Raw genomic sequence first — 22,196 nt, 5'->3', positions numbered from 1 at the left:
AGGGGAACTAAAGCAGCTCCACATGTCAGGGGAACTAAAGCAGCTCCACATGTCAGGGGAACTAAAGCAGCTCCACATGTCAGGGGAACTAAAGCAGCTCCACATGTCAGGGGAACTAAAGCAGCTCCATGTCAGGGGAACTAAAGCAGCTCCACATGTCAGGGGAACTAAAGCAGCTCCACATGTCAGGGGAACTAAAGCAGCTCCACATGTCAGGGGAACTAAAGCAGCTCCCACATGTCAGGGGAACTAAAGCAGCTCCACATGTCAGGGGAACTAAAGTAGCTCCACATGTCAGGCAGCTCCACATGTCAGAACTAAAGCAGCTCCACATGTCAGGGGAACTAAAGCAGCTCCACATGTCAGGGGAACTAAAGCAGCTCCACATGTCAGGGGAACTAAAGCAGCTCCACATGTCAGGGGAACTAAAGCAGCTCCACATGTCAGGGGAACTAAAGCAGCTCCACATGTCAGGGGAACTAAAGCAGCTCCACATGTCAGGGGAACTAAAGCAGCTCCACATGTCAGGGGAACTAAAGCAGCTCCACATGTCAGGGGAACTAAAGCAGCTCCACATGTCAGGGGAACTAAAGCAGCTCCACATGTCAGGGGAACTAAAGCAGCTCCACATGTCAGGGGAACTAAAGCAGCTCCACATGTCAGGGGAACTAAAGCAGCTCCACATGTCAGGGGAACTAAAGCAGCTCCACATGTCAGGGGAACTAAAGCAGCTCCACATGTCAGGGGAACTAAAGCAGCTCCACATGTCAGGGGAACTAAAGCAGCTCCACATGTCAGGGGAACTAAAGCAGCTCCACATGTCAGGGGAACTAAAGCAGCTCCACATGTCAGGGGAACTAAAGCAGCTCCACATGTCAGGGGAACTAAAGCAGCTCCACATGTCAGGGGAACTAAAGCAGCTCCACATGTCAGGGGAACTAAAGCAGCTCCACATGTCAGCTCCACATGTCAGGGGAACTAAAGCAGCAGCTCCACACTCCACATGTCAGGGGAACTAAAGCAGCTCCACATGTCAGGGGAACTAAAGCAGCAGCTCCACATGTCAGGGGAACTAAAGCAGCTCCACATGTCAGGGAACTAAAGCAGCTCCACATGTCAGGGGAACTAAAGCAGCTCCACATGTCAGGAGAACTAAAGCAGCTCCACATGTCAGGGGGAACTAAAGCAGCTCCACATGTCAGGGGAACTAAAGCAGCTCCACATGTCAGGGGAACTAAAGCAGCTCCACATGTCAGGGGAACTAAAGCAGCTCCACATGTCAGGAGAACTAAAGCAGCTCCACATGTCAGGGGAACTAAAGCAGCTCCACATGTCAGGGGAACTAAAGCAGCTCCACATGTCAGGGGAACTAAAGCAGCTCCACATGTCAGGGGAACTAAAGCAGCTCCACATGTCAGGGGAACTAAAGCAGCTCCATGTCAGGGGAACTAAAGCAGCTCCACATGTCAGGGGAACTAAAGCAGCTCCACATGTCAGGGGAACTAAAGCAGCTCCACATGTCAGGGGAACTAAAGCAGCTCCACATGTCAGGGGAACTAAAGCAGCTCCACATGTCAGGGGAACTAAAGCAGCTCCACATGTCAGGAGAACTAAAGCAGTACCAGATCAGTCCTGGTCAGCAGATCAAACGTTCATCAAGCTGTTGACCTGCTTCCTGTTGTTATTATAGGACATGAAAAATAATAACAAAACACTGCAGTTTGGTGAAACATAACTCTGATGAGAGGATCACAGCACACATACATACACACACACACACACAAACGCACACAAACGCACACACACACATGCAGCATTTGCTTGATATTGAGAGTTGTGGATGGAGGTAGAGCAGCCAGCTACGGACGATCACAGAGAAATGACAGCATCAACACGTCATCCACTGTGTGTGTGTGTGTGTGTGTGTGTGTGTGTGTGTGTGTGTGTGTGTGTGTGTGTGTGTGTGTGTGTGTGTGTGTGCATTTGTGCTTGTGTTTGTGTGTGTATGTCTGGGTGTGTGTTTGTGTGTGCTTGCGCGTGCGTGCACATGTGTGCGTGCGTGCGTGTGTGTGCGCGTGTGTATGCGTGCGTGCGTGTGTGAGCGTGCGCATGTGTGCGTGTGCGTGAGCGTGTGCGTGCGTGCGCGTGTGTTTCTGCGCATGTGCGTGTGTGTGCGCGTGTGCGTGTGTGTGCGCGTGTGCGTGTGCGTGTGTGTGCGCGTGTGTGTGCGTGTGTGCGTGCGTGCTTGTGTGTGTGCGCGTGTGTGCGCGTGCGTGAGTGTGTGTGTGTGCTTCAGGCTTCACAGTCCTCCCCCCAGCTCTGTGTTTTCTCTCTGAAAACCAAGTGGCCCTGTGTGGCTGGAAGAGGATAGCTCTATAAAAGCTTCAGTTATGGGCCGTGTGTAGGGGAGGGTGGGGTGTGGTGGGATGGGGTGGGGTGCATAGCTAAACCTGGATGGATGGATGGATGGAGGGATGGAGGGATGGAGGGATGGAGGGAGAGCGGCAGGGAGGGAGGGAGGGAGGGGAGGTAGGGAGGGAGGTAGGGAGGGAGGGAGGTAGGGAGGGAGGTAGGGAGGGAGGGAGGGAGGGAGGGAGGGAGGGAGGGAGGAGGGGAGGGAGGGAGGTAGGGAGGGAGGTAGGGAGGGAGGGAGGGAGGGAGGGAGGGAGGGAGGGAGGGAGGGAGGGAGGGAGGTAGGGAGGGAGGGAGGTAGGGAGGGAGGTAGGGAGGGAGGGAGGGAGGGAGGGAGGGAGGGAGGGAGGGAGGGAGGGAGGGAGAGCGGCAGGGAGGGAGGTAGGGAGGGAGGTAGGGAGGGAGGTAGGGAGGGAGGGATGGAGGTAGGGAGGGAGGGAGGGAGGGAGGGAGGGAGGGAGGGAGGGAGGTAGGGAGGGAGGGAGGTAGGGAGGGAGGTAGGGAGGGAGGGAGGGAGGGAGGGAGGGAGAGAGCGGCAGGGAGGGAGGTAGGGAGGAGGGTAGGGAGGGAGGTAGGGAGGGAGGGAGGTAGGGAGGGAGGTAGGGAGGGAGGGAGGGAGGGAGGGAGGGAGGGAGGTAGGGAGGAGGTAGGGAGGGGAGGGAGGGAGGGAGGGAGGGAGGGATGGAGGGAGAGCGGCAGGGAGAGCGGGAGGGAGGGAGGGAGGGAGGGAGGTAGGGAGGGAGGTAGGGAGGGAGGGAGGGAGGTAGGGAGGGAGGTAGGGAGGGAGGGAGGGAGGGAGGGAGGGAGGGAGGGATGGAGGGAGAGCGGCAGGGAGAGCGGGAGGGAGGGAGGGAGGGAGGGAGAGGAAATGCTCCCTGATATTTGGCTGTGCAGACTTCCAGCCCCTCCAAACCAACCAGGGCTCCTCCCTGTGGATCCTCCCGAGCCTGGTGGAGCCAAACTGGGCCAAGAATGTATCCTCCAGGGGCCTGAGCTCCAGGGCTGTGGAGGTGGTGAAGAGTGAGGAGTTCACTAAGGCCGGGGTGCCCTAAAGGCATAGCTCTCTAACACACAGTCACACACACGGACACACACACACACACACACACACACACACACACACACACACACACACACACACACACACACACACACACACACACACACACACACACACACACACACACACACTCTCTTTTGGCTAAATGCATTGATAAAGGCCCTCTTCCCTGAGAGGGGTATCAGGTGGCCCCTGATGAACTGATGGAGGAGTGTTGAGAGGAGGCCCCTACAGCTCTCTCTCTCTCCCGTTCACTCTCTGTCTCTCTTTCTCACCCCCCTCTCACTCCCTCTGTTTCTCTCCAACTCTCTTTCCCCTCTCTCTGTCTTTATCTCTCTCTCTCTCTGCTAAAGGTAATGGAGGAGAGTGTGAGAGGCTATTGCTATTAGGTCTTCCCTCCTCTCCTCTGACCAGTCAGGGTCCTTCCCTCCTCTCCTCTGACCAGTCAGGGTCCATCCCTCCTCTCCTCTGACCTGTCAGGGTCCATCCCTCCTCTCCTCTGACCAGTCAGGGTCCTTCCCTCCTCTCCTCTGACCAGTCAGGGTCCTTCCCTCCTCTCCTCTGACCAGTCAGGGTCCATCCCTCCTCTCCTCTGACCAGTCAGGGTCCATCCCTCCTCTCCTCTGACCTGTCAGGGTCCTTCCCTCCTCTCCTCTGACCAGTCAGGGTCCATCCCTCCTCTCCTCTGACCTGTCAGGGTCCTTCCCTCCTCTCCTCTGACCAGTCAGGGTCCATCCCTCCTCTCCTCTGACCAGTCAGGGTCCTTCCCTCCTCTCCTCTGACCAGTCAGGGTCCTTCCCTCCTCTCCTCTGACCAGTCAGGGTCCTTCCCTCCTCTCCTCTGACCTGTCAGGGTCCTTCCCTCCTCTCCTCTGACCAGTCAGGGTCCTTCCCTCCTCTCCTCTGACCAGTCAGGGTCCATCCCTCCTCTCCTCTGACCAGTCAGGGTCCTTCCCTCCTCTCCTCTGACCAGTCAGGGTCCATCCCTCCTCTCCTCTGACCAGTCAGGGTCCATCCCTCCTCTCCACCTCTGAACAATGCCCTCTGGGTAAACAGAAGCATTGGGGTGCTTCTCTGTCCCCACTGTGTGTGTGGGTGTGTATCACCAACAGAAGACCCTCCACTCACACCACAGGAGGTTGGTGACACCTTAATTGGGGAGGACGGCCTTGTGGAAACGGCTTGGAGTGGAATATTATCAAATACAGTTCCTTTCCCTCCGTTCCAGCCATTATTATGAGCCGTCCTCCCCTCAGCAGCCCCCTCTGACTCACACACCCCTCTCAGTTCCTTTCCCTCCGTTCCAGTCATTAGTATGAGCCGTCCTCCCCTCAGCAGCCCCTCTGACTCACACACCCCTCTCAGTTCCTTTCCCTCCGTTCCAGTCATTAGTATGAGCCGTCCTCCCCTCAGCAGCCCCTCTGACTCACACACCCCTCTCAGTTCCTTTCCCTCCGTTCCAGTCATTAGTATGAGCCGTCCTCCCCTCAGCAGCCCCCTCTGACTCACACACCCCTCTCAGTTCCTTTCCCTCCGTTCCAGTCATTAGTATGAGCCGTCCTCCCCTCAGCAGCCCCCTCTGACTCACACACCCCTCTCAGTTGTCTGTGGGAACCGTCAGATGAACCTGTCGTCTTGCTGTAGTTCCTGTTGTTGTAGTTGTATTATATAATGGCTTGGCTGGGCGTTCCACCACACTGCTCTATGGGAAGAGATGGTAGAACCACGCAGACTTCTGCATCTCTGCTGCACCAAGTTATGCTGAGGACAGATCACATCTTACACTAGTTAGACAGACTGGAGAAATGAGGACAGATCACATCTTACAGTAGTTAGACAGACTGGAGAAATGAGGACAGATCACATCTTACAGTAGTTAGACAGACTGGAGAAATGAGGACAGATCACATCTTACACTAGTTAGACAGACTGGAGAAATGAGGACAGATCACATCTTACACTAGTTAGACAGACTGGAGAAATGAGGACAGATCACATCTTACAGTGGTTAGACAGACTGGAGAAATGAGGACAGATCACATCTTACAGTGGTTAGACAGACTGGAGAAATGAGGACAGATCACATCTTACAGTAGTTAGACAGACTGGAGAAATGAGGACAGATCACATCTTACACTAGTTAGACAGACTGGAGAAATGTGGACAGATCACATCTTACAGTAGTTAGACAGACTGGAGAAATGAGGACAGATCACATCTTACAGTAGTTAGACAGACTGGGGAAATGAGGACAGATCACATCTTACACTAGTTAGACAGACTGGAGAAATGAGGACAGATCATCTTACACTAGTTAGACAGACTGGAGAAATGAGGACAGATCACATCTTACACTAGTTAGACAGACTGGAGAAATGAGGACAGATCACATCTTACACTAGTTAGACAGACTGGAGAAATGAGGACAGATCACATCTTACACTAGTTAGACAGACTGGAGAAATGAGGACAGATCACATCTTACAGTGGTTAGACAGACTGGAGAAATGAGGACAGATCACATCTTACAGTGGTTAGACAGACTGGAGAAATGAGGACAGATCACATCTTACAGTAGTTAGACAGACTGGAGAAATGAGGACAGATCACATCTTACACTAGTTAGACAGACTGGAGAAATGTGGACAGATCACATCTTACAGTAGTTAGACAGACTGGAGAAATGAGGACAGATCACATCTTACAGTAGTTAGACAGACTGGGGAAATGAGGACAGATCACATCTTACACTAGTTAGACAGACTGGAGAAATGAGGACAGATCACATCTTACACTAGTTAGACAGACTGGAGAAATGAGGACAGATCACATCTTACACTAGTTAGACAGACTGGAGAAATGAGGACAGATCACATCTTACACTAGTTAGACAGACTGGAGAAATGAGGACAGATCACATCTTACACTAGTTAGACAGACTAGAGAAATGAGGACAGATCACATCTTACACTAGTTAGACAGACTAGAGAAATGAGGACAGATCACATCTTACACTAGTTAGACAGACTGGGGAAATGAGGACAGATCACATCTTACAGTAGTTAGACAGACTGGAGAAATGAGGACAGATCACATCTTACACTAGTTAGACAGACTGGAGAAATGAGGACAGATCAGATCTTACAGTAGTTAGACAGACTGGAGAAATGAGGACAGATCACATCTTACAGTAGTTAGACAGACTGGAGAAATGAGGACAGATCACATCTTACACTAGTTAGACAGACAGACTGGAGAAATGAGGACAGATCACATCTTACAGTGGTTAGACAGACTGGAGAAATGAGGACAGATCACATCTTACAGTAGTTAGACAGACTGGGGAAATGAGGACAGATCACATCTTACAGTAGTTAGACAGACTGGGGAAATGAGGACAGATCACATCTTACAGTAGTTAGACAGACTGGGGAAATGAGGACAGATCACATCTTACAGTAGTTAGACAGACTGGGGAAATGAGGACAGATCACATCTTACAGTAGTTAGACAGACTGGAGAAATGAGGACAGATCACATCTTACACTAGTTAGACAGACAGACTGGAGAAATGAGGACAGTACAGTTTGGTGAGAGGGAATACAGCTGAAGTATGAAGTTTACATACACTTAGGTTGGAGTCATTAAAACTAGTTTACATACACTTAGGTTGGAGTCATTAAAACTAGTTTACATCCACTTAGGTTGGAGTCATTAAAACTAGTTTACATACACTTAGGTTGGAGTCATTAAAACTAGTTTACATACACTTAGGTTGGAGTCATTAAAACTAGTTTACATACACTTAGGTTGGAGTCATTAAAACTAGTTTACATCCACTTAGGTTGGAGTCATTAAAACTAGTTTACATACACATAGGTTGGAGTCATTAAAACTAGTTTACATACACTTAGGTTGGAGTCATTAAAACTAGTTTACATCCACTTAGGTTGGAGTCATTAAAACTAGTTTACATACACTTAGGTTGGAGTCATTAAAACTAATTTACATGCACTTAGGTTGGAGTCATTAAAACTAGTTTACATACACTTAGGTTGGAGTCATTAAAACTAGTTTACATACACTTAGGTTGGAGTCATTAAAACTAGTTTACATACACTTAGGTTGGAGTCATTAAAACTAGTTTACATACACTTAGGTTGGAGTCATTAAAACTAGTTTACATACACTTAGGTTGGAGTCATTAAAACTAGTTTACATACACTTAGGTTGGAGTCATTAAAACTAGTTTACATACACTTAGGTTGGAGTCATTAAAACTAGTTTACATACACTTAGGTTGGAGTCATTAAAACTAGTTTACATCCACTTAGGTTGGAGTCATTAAAACTAGTTTACATACACTTAGGTTGGAGTCATTAAAACTAGTTTACATACACTTAGGTTGGAGTCATTAAAACTAGTTTACATACACTTAGGTTGGAGTCATTAAAACTAGTTTACATACACTTAGGTTGGAGTCATTAAAACTAGTTTACATACACTTAGGTTGGAGTCATTAAAACTTGTTTTTCAACCATTCCACAAATTTCTTGTTAACAAACTATAGTTTTGGCAAGTCGGTTAGGACATCTACTTTGTGCCTAAGTAATTTTTCCAACATTGTTTACAGACAGATTATTTCAGTTATTATTCACTGTATCACAATTCCAGTGGGTCAGAAGTTTACATACATTAAGTTGACTGGTGCCTTTAAACAGCTTGGAAAATTCCATAAAATGATGTCATGGCTTTAGAAGCTTCTGATAGGCTAATTGACATCATTTGAGTCAATTGGAGGTGTACCTGTGGATGTATTTCAAAGCCTACCTTCAAACTCAGTGCCTCTTTGCTTGATATCATGGGAAAATCAAAAGACATCAGCCAAGACCTCAGAAAACAAATTGTAGACCTCCACAAGTCTGGGTCATCCTTGGGAGCAATTTCCAAATGCCTGAAGGTACCAAGTACGCAAGTATAAACACCATGGACCCACGCAGTCGTCATACCGCTCAGGAAGGAGACGTGTTCTGTCTCCTAGAGATGAACGTACTTTGGTGTGAAAAGTGCAAATCAATCATGTTGTGGGGGTGCATTGCTGCTGGAGCGACTGGTGCACTTCACAAAATAGATGGTATCGTGAGGCTGGAAAATTATGTGGATATATTGAGGCAACATCTCAAGACATCAGTCAGCAAGTTAAATCTTGGTCACAAATGGGTCTTCCAAATAGCTAATGACCCCAAGCAAACTTCCAAAGTTGTGGCAAAATGGCTTAAGGACAACAAAGTCAAGGTATTGTAGTGGCCATCACGAAGCCCTGACATCAATCCTATAGACAATTTGTGGGCAGAATTGAAAATGTGTGTGTGCGAGCAAGGAGACCTACAAACCTGACTCAGTTACACCAGCTCTGTCAGGAGGAATGGGCCAAAATTCACCCAACTTATTGTGGGAATCTTGTGGAAGGCTACCCAAAATGTTTGACCCAAGTTAAACAATTTAAAGGCAATGCTACGAATAACTAATTGAGTGTATGTAAACTTCTGACCCACTGGGAATGTGATGAAAGAAATACAAGTTTAAATAAATAATTCTCTCTACTATTATTCTGACATTTCACATTCTTAAAATAAAGTGGTGATCCTAACTGACCTAAAGCAGTGAATTTTTACTAGTATTAAATGTCAGGAATTGTGAAAAACTGAGCTAGTCATGTAAATGTAATTAACAAGAGTCGGGGCAGCACAAAATAATATTTATAGAGCTGTTATGTTGCGAATAACCTCTTAAAGACCTAGTAATATTTTACTTCAATAGCAGTCAATATTAATCGTCACCTTAATTCAGTCTCATCTGAAAGTTGTAAATTCTTGGTCTTCACAAACCCTGGCTAACAAGTTGAATCAGCAATACAAAATTGGGTTTAATTATTTATTTACTAAATACCTAACTCATCACACAGAATTACACATACACATATTTAAATCATAACTTGATTACAAATGACGTCATAAAGGAAAACATCCCTAGCGGGCGTAACAGATATGACAGCTTGTTACACAAAAGAAAAGGTGCTGGGTTTGTGAAAGAGCGGGAAGACTGAGGGACAAAGGGAGAAGCTGTGCTATCATAAATACAGTATCTTGTGCATTCTAAATTACCGCCCATTTGGAAAAGGAAAATGCAATAAATATTTACTCTGAGCTGCGCTTCGGTAGGTTGGTGGTAGATTGAAGGCTGTGTTGCCAAACCGAGTCCTTTGTCCTTTGAAGAATGTCTCTGGTGGTAAAGTGGATACGTTGTAGTAACATCGTTTTGTGATAGAGGGGATACTCTGTCTGTTCTTTCTTAGCCTACGTTTGCAGCTGCTGTTGCTAACTCAACAGCTAGGAGGTATCACTTCTGTAGTGAATAAGAGTTCAAAGTTCATACCATTCGCATCCAACTCTATACATATAGAGTCACTATACATATAGAATCACTATACATATCGAATCGCTATACATATAGAGTCACTATACATATAGAATCGCTATACATATAGAGTCACTATACATATAGAGTCACTATACATATAGAATCACTATACATATATAATCACTATACATATAGAATCACTATACATATAGAGTCACCATACATATAGAATCGCTATACATATAGAGTCACTATACATATAGAGTCACTATACATATAGAATCACTATACATATATAATCACTATACATATAGAATCACTATACATATAGAGTCACTATACATATAGAATCACTATACATATAGAATCACTATACATATAGAGTCACTATACATATAGAATCGCTATACATATAGAGTCACTATACATATAGAATTGCTATACATATAGAGTCACTATACATATAGAATCACTATACATATAGAGTCACTATACATATAGAATCACTATACATATATAATCACTATACATATAGAATCACTATACATATAGAGTCACTATACATATAGAATCGCTATACATATAGAGTCACTATACATATAGAGTCACTATACATATAGAGTCACTATACATATAGAATCACTATACATATAGAATCACTATACATATAGAATCACTATACATATAGAGTCACTATACATATAGAGTCACTATACATATAGAGTCACTATACATATAGAGTCACTATACATATAGAATCACTATACATATAGAGTCACTATACATATAGAGTCACTATACATATAGAATCACTATACATATAGAGTCACTATACATATAGAGTCACTATACATATAGAGTCACTATACATATAGAATCACTATACCTATTATATCTACACCTAAGTATTGTGATAATATTGTATCGTGAGGTCTCTGGCAATTCCCAGCCCTTCCAAAGACATTGAAAAACTTATTTTCACTATAAAATATTATCACAGTACTTAGGTGCAGATATGACAATGTTATTGACATCCCAACACCAGTCATGTAGTAGAACAGTAGCCTGTGTGTTGGAGACGACAACCTGGAGACCATCTGGAGACCACCTGGAGACCACCTGGAGAACACCTGGAGACCACCTGGAGACGACAACCTGGAGACCATCTGGAGACTACCTGGAGACCACCTGGAGACGACAACCTGGAGACCATCTGGAGACCACCTGTAAACCATCTGGAGACCACCTGGAAACCATCTGGAGACCACCTGGAAACCATCTGGAGACCACCTGGAGACCACCTGGAGACCACCTGGAAACCATCTGGAGACCACCTGGAGACCATCTGGAGACCACCTGGAGACCATCTGGAGACCACCTGGAAACCATCTGGAAACCACCTGGAGACCATCTGGAGACCACCTGGAGACCATCTGGAGACCACCTGGAGACCATCTGGAGACCACCTAGAGACCACCTGGAGACCACCTGGAGACCATCTGGAGACCATCTGGAGACCACCTAGAGACCATCTGGAGACCACCTGGAAACCACCTGGAAACCATCTGGAGACCACCTGGAGACCATCTGGAGACCACCTGGAAACCACCTGGAGACCACCTGGAGACCATCTGGAGACCATCTGGAGACCACCTGGAAACCATCTGGAGACCACCTGGAGACCATCTGGAGACCATCTGACAATGTTATTGAGAGACACATTTTATATTTTTTACATCAAAATAGTCTCAATGTTAACAAACATTGTATCCTAAAGACACGTCAATATAAAATGGACGATACGGAATGAAATGAGGCGTCACACGACTGTCCTGTCCAGGAGTTTCACTAAGATTAATCAGTGATTTCAGTTGTAGACCTATTGGTTGATTATTGATGAGCTGATCATAGTGAAGAGGAAAGTCCTTCTGCGTTTCCTGCCGTGCAAACGAGTTGATTCTCATTGTGCTCAGAATTACTGCTGATGAACGAGTTGATTCTCATTGTGCTCAGAATTACTGCTGATGAACTAGTTGATTCTCATTGTGCTCAGAATTACTGCTGATGAACGAGTTGATTCTCATTGTGCTCAGAATTACTGCTGATAAACTAGTTGATTCTCATTGTGCTCAGAATTACTGCTGATGAACTAGTTGATTCTCATTGTGCTCAGAATCACTGCTGATGAACTAGTTGATTCTCATTGTGCTCAGAATCACTGCTGATGAACTAGTTGATTCTCATTGTGCTCAGAATCACTGCTGATGAACTAGTTGATTCTCATTGTGCTCAGAATCACTGCTGATGAACTAGTTGATTCTCATTGTGCTCAGAATCACTGCTGATGAACTAGTTGATTCTCATTGTGCTCAGAATTACTGCTGATGAACTAGTTGATTCTCATTGTGCTCAGAATCACTGCTGATGAACTAGTTGATTCTCATTGTGCTCAGAATTACTGCTGATGAACTAGTTGATTCTCATTGTGCTCAGAATTACTGCTGATGAACTAGTTGATTCTCATTGTGCTCTGAATCACTGCTGATGAACTCGGGTAGCTGATATGCAGTTCATAGCCTTGGTCACGAATCAGGACTAGGCTGATATAACCAATGCAACGGTACGGCATGGATAGGCATTCAGAACTTTGCATTGTGGGTAGACACTCTAGGCTACACTATTGTAGTTCTACGGGGATAGGAGGAGGGTGGCACAACGCCCAGGACCGGGCCTGGTTGCCGTAGAGATGAGTGTGATTGTATTCTATTTTGCTGTGTCTGAGACAGATGATACTGCAGGTTGCTGTGGTACTGTTGCTGGGATACTGTTGCTGTGATACTGTTGCTGGGGTACTGTTGCTGTGATACTGTTGCTGTGATACTGTTGCTGGGGTACTGTTGCTGTGAGACAGTGTTGTGGCTCTGTATTGCTAGACCCAATGAAGACTATTGCTCTTTTTCTCTCTTTCGCTCTCTCTCTCTTTTCCTCTATTTCTCTTTCTCTCTTGTTCTCTCTCACCCCCCCTCAGTCTGTCTCTGTCTCTCTCGCTCTCTCTCTTGTCATTTAATTTGATTCAGATCATAAGTTATTTGCTGGTGAACCACTCAGACATTTCTCTTGGAAAACGTTCTTCTCACTCCCTCTTTCTCTCTTTCTCTTTCTTTTTTCATCCCTTTCTCTTTGACTCAAGCACTAATGGTCTCTCCCTCTAGCTTTCCCTTAATCTCTCCCCACACTACCATACCTCTGTCTGTCTGTCTCTTTCACTCTCGCTCTCTCTTTCTTGTCTGTCTGCGTCTCTCTCTTTCCTTCTTTCACTCTTCCATTCCCTCCCTCTCTCTCTCCTTCCAGTCCTGATCCACCCTAGAGTGCAGGCCGTCTCCTGCCGAGCCAACAATAACAGAATAACATTGGGTTCTGGAAAAGATACATGGGCTAATAAGAATTAATAAAGTGTCTGGATACAAATGTTCCCTCTCACGTTTACACATCGGACCTCTTCAGACCTCAGCCGAAACCATATTTTCTCCTTCCCTCCCTCCCTCCCTCCCTCCCTCTCCCTCTTTCTTTCCCTCTCCCTTCACTCCCTCCCTCTCCCCTCTCTTTCTTTCCCTCTGTATTCCCTCCCTCTCCCCTCTCTTTCTTTCCCTCTGTATTCCCTCCCTCCCTCTCTCTTTCTTTCCCTCTGTATTCCCTCCCTCCCTCTCTCTTTCTTTCCCTCTGTATTCCTCCCTCCCTCTCTCTTTTCTTTCCCTCTGTATTCCCTCCCTCCCTCTCTCTTTCTTTCCCTCTGTATTCCCTCCCTCTCCCTCTCTCTCTCTTCTTTCCCTCTCTCTTCACTCCCTCCATCTCCCTCTCTCTTCCCTCCCTCCATCCCCCTCTCTCTTCACTCCCTCCATCTCCCTCTCTCTTCACTCCCTCCATCTCCCTCTCTCTTCACTCCCTCCATCTTCCTCCATCTCCCTCTCTCTTCACTCCCTCCATCTCCCTCTCTCTTCACTCCCTCCATCTCCTTCCATCTCCCTCCATCTCCCTCTCTCTTCACTCCATCCCTCACCCTCTCTCTTCCCTCCCTCCCTCTCCCTCTCTCTTCCCTCTCCCTCTCTCTTCCCTCTCCCTCTCTCTTCCCTCCCTCTCCCTCTCTCTTCCCTCCCTCCCTCTCCCTCTCTCTTCCCTCCCTCTCACCCTCTTCCTCCCTTCCCTCTCTCCCTCTCCCTCTCTCTTCCCTCCCTCCCTCTCTCTTCTCCCTCTCTCCCTCCTTCCCTCCCTCTCCCTCTCTCTTCCCTCCCTCTCCCTCTCTCTTCCCTCCCTCCCTCTCCCTCCCTCTCCGTTTTCCATGTTCCATGTTTCCTTCTTTGATGGATGTGTATTCTAGTAACTGAGACGATGGCTATTTCGCCGCTCGAGTTCAAACGCTAACAGAGTGTCATTCTCTGTGCTCCCAAAACAGCACCCTATTCCCTATGTAGTACACTACCTTTCACCAGAGTCCTATGGGCCCTAGTGCACTAAATAGGGAATAGGGTGCCACAGGAGATGAAGTCTGTGTGTGCTCTGCCCACTCCTGCAGATTATGTTTCTAGAAGTTCTTCTTGTTCTCTGCTAGTTTGGAGAAATGGACCCCCATTATGGGCCTTCTGTAGCGAGCCGCCGCAGCCCCAAACCAGTAGCCCCATCGACGCACCACGAGGAACGTCCCATCTGGAAAGAGCCGGCAGGGCGCGCGCGCGTGTGTGTGTGTGTGTGTGTGTGTGTGTGTGTGTGTGTGTGTGTGTGTGTGTGTGTGTGTGAGGGGGTGCATACAGTCCTGTTTAAGGCACCTATCCCCTTACATGGTACTGCCAGCATCGACTGTGTCCATCTGTGTCTGCCCACACCTCTCTCGCACACACACACACACACACACACACACACACATTGGGTCACAATTCACACACACTGGGTCACCAAAACCCCACCTTGAGATGCCTCTGCCACCACCTAATCCAGGCATAAATAGCTGCCTCTCCATAGATCATCATTAGGCAGAACCATGGTCATATCTGTGGTAGAGGGGTAGACAGTGGGAGTATAGAAAGTGCTTTACGGCGACAGTGTCTCAGTGTTTCAGAGCTTTCTGAGATGTTTAGAGGTGTGTTGAATAGCTCCTATTCATCCAGCCCTACTGTGGAGTATCCTGGGAACCCTTTTCAATCATTCTCCCCTTCATTCCTCTGTGATGAGATGGAATGGAGTTGATGGTGTAAGATGGTGTAAGATGGTGTGTTCATTCAGCTGCTGCATGTTCTGTCCTTCATCCTCATCGACCCTGTCTCTCTATTCACTTCCCACTCCACTTCACATGGAGCCACGTTTCAACTGTCTCTCCTCCTCCTCCTCCTCCTCCTCCTCCTCTCCAGATCATCCCTCCTCTCCTGGACCTGAACCAGAACCGCAGTAAGCTGAAGATGTATATTGGTCACCTGAGAGACCTGTGTCAGGAGAGAGACCCCCAGATCCTGCAGGACCTGACACCTCCCTCCTCCTACCACAGCTCTCAACACACCGCCTGGGAGACACAGCTACACAACATGACCCCAGAGCAGGTAGGACTCTGACCTCTAACCCCTGACCCCTAACCTTTTCCTCCCACCACCCCTCTCAACACAGTCGCATTCCCAGTACTAGAGCTTTTCAGAGCCAGCTGGTGTTGGCATGTCTATGTTCTGATTCCCTCTGGACTGGGTTCTGATTCAAACCAATGACGATCATTCAATTCACTTTGAGCAGTAAGGTTCAGCTGTGTTTGCACAGTTCAGTAGATCTAATAGCCTACACACACGCACGCACGCACGCACACACACACACACACACACACACACACACACACACACACACACACACACACACACACACACACACACACACACAATCACATATACACACAAATACACACACATAAATACACACAAACAAACAAACACACACACACACACACACTCACACTCACACTCACATACACACACACATAAATACACACACACACATACATTGCCTAGTTAAATAAAGGTTAAATAAAACACTGACTAAATGAAGGACACACAGTTCGGGAGCCTCAGTCACTGAGAGTCTCCTACAGAAACACCACTGATGGAGCCTTTCTCTCCTGTTCTGTTTGTGTACAGAAAACTCCCCACTGACAAAACTGAGTTTACTCGCAGAAAAATCAAATAAATATCTTAAAGATGATTTGTTCTTCAGCCAAATGGTTGTCATCGGGTAGACCGCATGAAGAAAATAAATGCTTTTCAATATTGTCGTCTCGAGCCAAAAACCTGCCTTGTATTCAGTCCCCCAGTCCAGCTAGAAAACAGCCCCCCCCCCAGCCCAGCTAGAAAACAGTCCCCCCCCACCCAGCTAGAAAACAGTCCCCCCGCCCAGCTAGAAAACAGCCCCCAGCCCAGCTAGAAAACAGCCCCCCCGCCTAGCTAGAAAACAGCCCCCCCCCGCCTAGCTAGAAAACAGCCCCCCCGCCCAGCTAGAAAACAGCCCCCCCAGCCCAGCTAGAAAACAGCCCCCCCAGCCCAGCTAGAAAACAGTCCCCCCCCCACCCAGCTAGAAAACAGCCCCCAGCCCAGCTAGAAAACAGCCCCCTCCCCCCAGCTAGAAAACAGCCCCCCAGCCCAGCTAGAAAACAGCCCCCCCGCCCAGCTAGAAAACAGCCCCCTCCCCCCAGCCCAGCTAGAAAACAGTCCCCCCCCCAGCCCAGCTAGAAAACAGTCCCCCCCCAGCCCAGCTAGAAAACAGACCCCCCGCCCAGCTAGAAAACAGCCCCCCCGCCCAGCTAGAAAACAGCCCCCTCCCCCCAGCCCAGCTAGAAAACAGTCCCCCCCCCAGCCCAGCTAGAAAACAGTCCCCCCCCAGCCCAGCTAGAAAACAGACCCCCCCCGCCCAGCTAGAAAACAGTCCCCCTGCCCAGCTAGAAAACAGCCCCCCCCGCCTAGCTAGAAAACAGTCCCCCCCAGCCCAGCTAGAAAACAGACCCCCCTGCCCAGCTAGAAAACAGCCCCCCCCCCCCCACCCAGCTAGAAAACAGCCCCCAGCCCAGCTAGAAAACAGCCCCCCCGCCTAGCTAGAAAACAGTCCCCCGCCTAGCTAGAAAACAGCCCCCCCGCCTAGCTAGAAAACAGCCCCCCGCCTAGCTAGAAAACAGCCCCCCGCCTAGCTAGAAAACAGCCCCCCCCCCCCCGCCCAGCTAGAAAACAGCCCCCCCGCCTAGCTAGAAAACAGCCCCCCCGCCTAGCTAGAAAACAGTCCCCCCTGCCCAGCTAGAAAACAGACCCCCCCGCCCAGCTAGAAAACAGTCCCCCCCCTGCCCAGCTAGAAAACAGTCCCCCCGCCCAGCTAGAAAACAGCCCCCCAGCTAGAAAACAGCCCCCCCCGCCCAGCTAGAAAACAGTCCCCCCGCCTAGCTAGAAAACAGCCCCCCCGCCCAGCTAGAAAACAGTCCCCCCCCCCGCCCCAGCTAGAAAACAGCCCCCCCCCCAGCCCAGCTAGAAAACAGACCCCCCCGCCCAGCTAGAAAACAGTCCCCCCTGCCCAGCTAGAAAACAGCCCCCCGCCTAGCTAGAAAACAGACCCCCCCGCCCAGCTAGAAAACAGTCCCCCCCCGCCCCAGCTAGAAAACAGCCCCCCCCCCGGCCCAGCTAGAAAACAGTCCAGTATTGTAGAGGTTTTGGCACCATCCTCTCAGATCACTCTCTTTTCCTCTGGAGGGAAGCCTGTTGTTTTAGCAGGAGTACAATGTATATCTAGACTTCCAGACAATTTATATTCCCTGCTCTTACAAAACCCAACAAAACCTTACAAATGACTGTGAAGCTGGAAAGAGTTGACCCCTATTCTAATCTAAGTGTCAATTTACAGACAATTTACTGTGTTGGGCTGGGGACGGGGCTGGGGATAGTTATGTGTTGACGATAGAAGTGAGGAGTACACAGTTGTGGATTAGGGATGGAGGGATGGAGAGAGAGAGAGAGAGAGGGGAGATGTTTTTATTGTGAGGTGATGCTGACTCCTCCTCCATCTCCTCTTCTGTTCAGCTTCAACACTTCTCCCTCCTCTCCCTTCTCCCCACTCCCTACCTCCCTCCTTTCCCTCCTCCCCACTCCCTCCCTCCTCTCCCTTCTCCCCACTCTCTCCCTTCTTTCCACTCCCTCCCTCCCTCCTCTCCCTTCTCCCCACTCCCTCCCTCCTCTCCCTTCTCCCCACTCTCTCCCTTCTCCCCACTCCCTCCCTCCCTCCTCTCCCTTCTCCCCACTCCATCCCTCCCTCCTCTCCCTTCTCCCCACTCCCTCCCTCCTCTCCCTTCTCCCCACTCTCTCCCTTCTCACCACTCCCTCCCTCCCTCCCTCTCCCTTCTCCCCACTCCCTCCCTCCCTCCTTTCCCTCCTCCCCCACTCCCTCCCTCCTCTCCCTTCTCCCCACTCTCTCCCTTCTTCCCACTCTCTCCCTCCCTCCTCTCCCTTCTCCCCACTCCCTCCCTTCCTCCTCTCCCTTCTCCCCACTCTCTCCCTTCTCCCCACTCCCTCCCTCCCTCCTCTCCCTTCTCCCCACTCCCTCCCTTCCTCCTCTCCCTTCTCCCCACTCTCTCCCTCCTCTCTCTTCTTCCCACTCCCTCCCTCCTCTCCCTTCTCCCCAATCCCTCCCTCCTCTCTCTCTCACCCTCTTTCTCTGTATCTCTCTTTCCCCTCACTCTCATCCTCTCTACCCCCTTCTACTGTAATTATATCTTCTCCTCCTCCTCCTCCTCCTTATCCTCCTCTCCCTCCTCCTCCTCATCGCCCTTCTCCTCCTCCTCCTCCTTCTCCTCCTCTCCCTCCTCCTCTCCCTCCTCCTCCTCCTTCTCCTCCTTCTCCTCCTCTCCCTTCTCCTTCTCCTCCTATCCTTCTCCTCCTTCTCCTCCTCTCCCTTCTCCTCCTCCTCCTCCTTATCCTCCTCTCCCACCTCCTCCTCCTCATCACCCTTCTCCTCCTCTCCCTCCTCCTCTCCTCTTCCTCCTCCTTCTCCTCCTCTCCCTTCTCCTTCTCCTCCTATCCTCCTCTTTCTCCTCCTCTCCCTTCTCCTCCTCATCTCCCCCTCCTTCTCCACCTTCTCCTCCTCCTCTTCCTCCAGTTAAGGAGAGGCTTGGTGTTGTTTTGGTTTTCTTTAGTAAAGAGTGAAACTGTAAATGAGATTAATAAAATAGTCTATATTGGCCTGTTTACTTTCTCTAGTGACACATTCCACTCTATAAAGAGATACTAATGACATTTACACAGAGTAGGGCCTATGAGAGACACACACACACACACACACACACTGGGTATGGTGTTGTAACGTCAGAGCAGGGCTGGGAGCAGGACTGGGGCGAGTCAGGGCTAGGAGCAGGGACCAGGGGAGAGTCAGGGCTAGGACCAGGGACCAGGGATGAGTCAGGGCTAGGAGCAGGGACCAGGGATGAGTCAGGGCTAGGAGCAGGGACCAGGGGCGAGTCAGGGCTAGGAGCAGGGACCAGGGGCAAGTCAGGGCTAGGAGCAGGGACCAGGGGAGAGTCAGAGATAGGAGCAGGGACCAGGGGCGAGTCAGGACTAGGAGCAGGGAGCAGGGACCAGGGACGAGTCAGGGCTAGGAGCAGGGACCAGGGCGAGTCAGGGCTAGGAGCAGGGACAAGGGACGAGTCAGGGCTAGGAGCTGGGACCAGGGGCGAGTCAGGGCTAGGACCAGGGACCAGGGACGAGTCAGGGCTAGGAGCAGGACTGGGGCGAGTCAGGGCTAGGAGCAGGGACCAGGGGCAAGTCAGGGCTAGGAGGAGGGACCAGGGGAGTGTCAGGGCTAGGACCAGGGACGAGTCAGGGCTAGGAGCAGGGACCAGGGACGAGTCAGGGCTAGGAGCAGGGACCAGGGGCGAGTCAGGACTAGGAGCAGGGACCAGGGACGAGTCAGGGCTAGGAGCAGGGACGAGTCAGGGCTAGGAGCAGGGACCAAGGACGAGTCAGGGCTAGGAGCAGGGACCAGGGGCGAGTCAGGGCAAGGAGCAGGGACCAGGGGAGAGTCAGGGCTAGGAGCAGGGACCAGGGACGAGTCAGGACTAGGAGCAGGGACCAGGGGAGAGTCAGGGCTAGGAGCAGGGACCAGGGGCGAGTCGGGGCTAGGAGCAGGGACCAGGGGCGAGTCAGGGCTAGGAGCAGGGACCAGGGGCGAGTCAGGGCTCCCGCGTCCTCACTCTCTCCCTCTCTCCTCCCTGTCCCGTCTCCTCTCTCCCTTTCTCCTCCCTGTCCCGTGTCCTCTCTCTCTCCCTTTCTCCTCCCAGTCCCGTGTCCTCTCTCTCTCCCTCTCTCCTCCCTGTCCCGTGTCCTCTCTCTCTACTCCTCTCTCCTCTCCTCCCTGTCCCGTGTCCTCTCTTTCTCCCTTTCTGCTCCCTGTCCCGTGTCCTCTCTCTCTCCCTCTCTCCTCCCTGTCCCGTGTCCTCTCTCTCTCCCTCTCTCCTCCCTGTCCCGTGTCCTCTCTCTCTGCCTCTCTCCTCTTCTATCTGTCCAATCTCCTATCCCTCTCTCCTCCCTGTCCCGTGTCCTCTCTCTCTCCCTCTCTCCTCCCTGTCCCATCTCCTCTCCCTCTCTCCTCTCCTCCCTGTCCCGTGTCCTCTCTCTCCCTCTCTCCTCCCTGTCCCGTGTCCTCTCTCTCTCCCTCCCTCTCTCCTCCCTGTCCCGTGTCCTCTCTCTCTCCCTCTCTCCTCCCTGTCCCGTGTCCTCTCTCTCTCTCCTCACTTCTTCTTGTCCCGTCTCCTCTCTCTCCCTCTGTCCTCTTATTTCTGTCCAATCCCCTCTCTCTCTCTCCCTCTCTCCTCTTCTCCCTGTCTCATCTCATCTCATCTCTCTCCCTCTCTCCTCTTCTCCTTGCCCTGTCTCCTCTCTCTCTCCCTCTTCCTCTTCTCTCTGTCACATCTCCTCTCTCCCTCTCTCCTCTCCCTCCCTGTCCCGTGTCCCTCTCTCTCTCCCTCTCTCCCTCCCTGTCCCGTGTCCTCTCTCTCTCCCTCTCTCCTCCCTGTCCCATCTCCTCTCCCTCTCTCCTCTCCTCCCTGTCCCGTGTCCTCTCTCTCCCTCTCTCCTCCCTGTCCCGTGTCCTCTCTCTCTCCCTCTCTCCTCCCTGTCCCGTGTCCTCTCTCTCTCCCTCTCTCCTCACTGTCCCGTGTCCTCTCTCCCCCTCTCTCCTCTCCTCCCTGTCCCGTGTCCCCTCTCTCTCCCTCTCTTCTTCCTGTCCCGTGTCCTCTCTCTCTCTCTCCTCACTTCTTCTTGTCCCGTCTCCTCTCTCTCCCTCTGTCCTCTTATTTCTGTCCAATCCCCTCTCTCTCCCTCTCTCCTCTTCTCCCTGTCTCATCTCATCTCATCTCTCTCTCCCTCTCTCCTCTTCTCCTTGCCCTGTCTCCTCTCTCTCTCTCCCTCTTTCCTCTTCTCTCTGTCACATCTCCTCTCTCCCTCTCTCCTCTCCTCCCTGTCCCGTGTCCTCTCTCTCTCCCTCTCTCCTCCCTGTCCCGTGTCCTCTCTCTCTCCCTCTCTCCTCCCTGTCCCATGTCCTCTATCTCTACTCCTCTCTCCTCTTCTCCCTGTCTCATCTCATCTCTCTCTCCCTCTCCCCTCTTCTCCTTGCCCTGTCTCCTCTCTCTCTCTCCCTCTCTCCTCTTCTCTCTTTCACATCTCCTCTCTCCCTCTCTCCTCTCCTCCCTTCACTTGAGACCGACCTGCCAGTTTTCCTTTTAGACCAGTTGGCATGGTTACGGGTGAATTTTCTGACGCTGAATGTAAACGCTACAGGGGCAAGGAAAAGTATGTGAACCCTTTGGAATTACCTGGATTTCTGCATGAATTGGTCATCAAATTTAATCTGATCTTCATCTAAGTCACAGCAATAGACAAACATAGTGTGCTTAAACTAATAACACACAAATTATTCATTTTTTTGTCTATATATTGAATACATAATTCACTGTGTAGGTTGGGAAACGTATGTAAACCCCCTAGGCTAATGACTTCTCCAAAAGCTAATTGGAGTCAGGAGTCAGCTAACCTGGAGTCCAATTAATGAGATGTTGGTTAGAGCTGCCTTGCCCTATAAAAACACTCACAAATGTTGAGTTTGCTCTTCACAAGAAGCATTGCCTGAGGTGAACCAGGCCTCGAACAGAAGAGATCTCAGAAGACCTAAGACTGATAATTGCTGTCTTGCATAAAGATGAAAAGGGTTACAAAAGTATCTCTAGAAGCCTTGATGTTCATCAGTCCACGGTAAGA

The 22,196-nt window shown here is 50.0% G+C and overlaps 1 protein-coding gene across 1 annotated transcript in view; it reads left to right on the top strand.

Moving 5' to 3' along the window:
• Window positions 1-22,196, top strand: part of LOC135535269 (ELKS/Rab6-interacting/CAST family member 1-like) — a 172,957-nt gene that overhangs the window by 93,464 nt on the left and 57,297 nt on the right. Inside the window, exon 4 of the mRNA XM_064961942.1 lies at window positions 15,291-15,476. Coding sequence (XP_064818014.1) covers window positions 15,291-15,476 — 186 coding nt within the window. The remainder of the gene's footprint in view (window positions 1-15,290; window positions 15,477-22,196) is intronic.

This window comes from Oncorhynchus masou, unplaced genomic scaffold (genome assembly GCF_036934945.1).
Source record: "Oncorhynchus masou masou isolate Uvic2021 unplaced genomic scaffold, UVic_Omas_1.1 unplaced_scaffold_469, whole genome shotgun sequence".
Lineage (NCBI taxonomy): Eukaryota > Metazoa > Chordata > Actinopteri > Salmoniformes > Salmonidae > Oncorhynchus > Oncorhynchus masou.
Note: the sequence above shows the minus strand (reverse complement) of the source record. Positions and strands in the feature narration are given on the sequence as shown.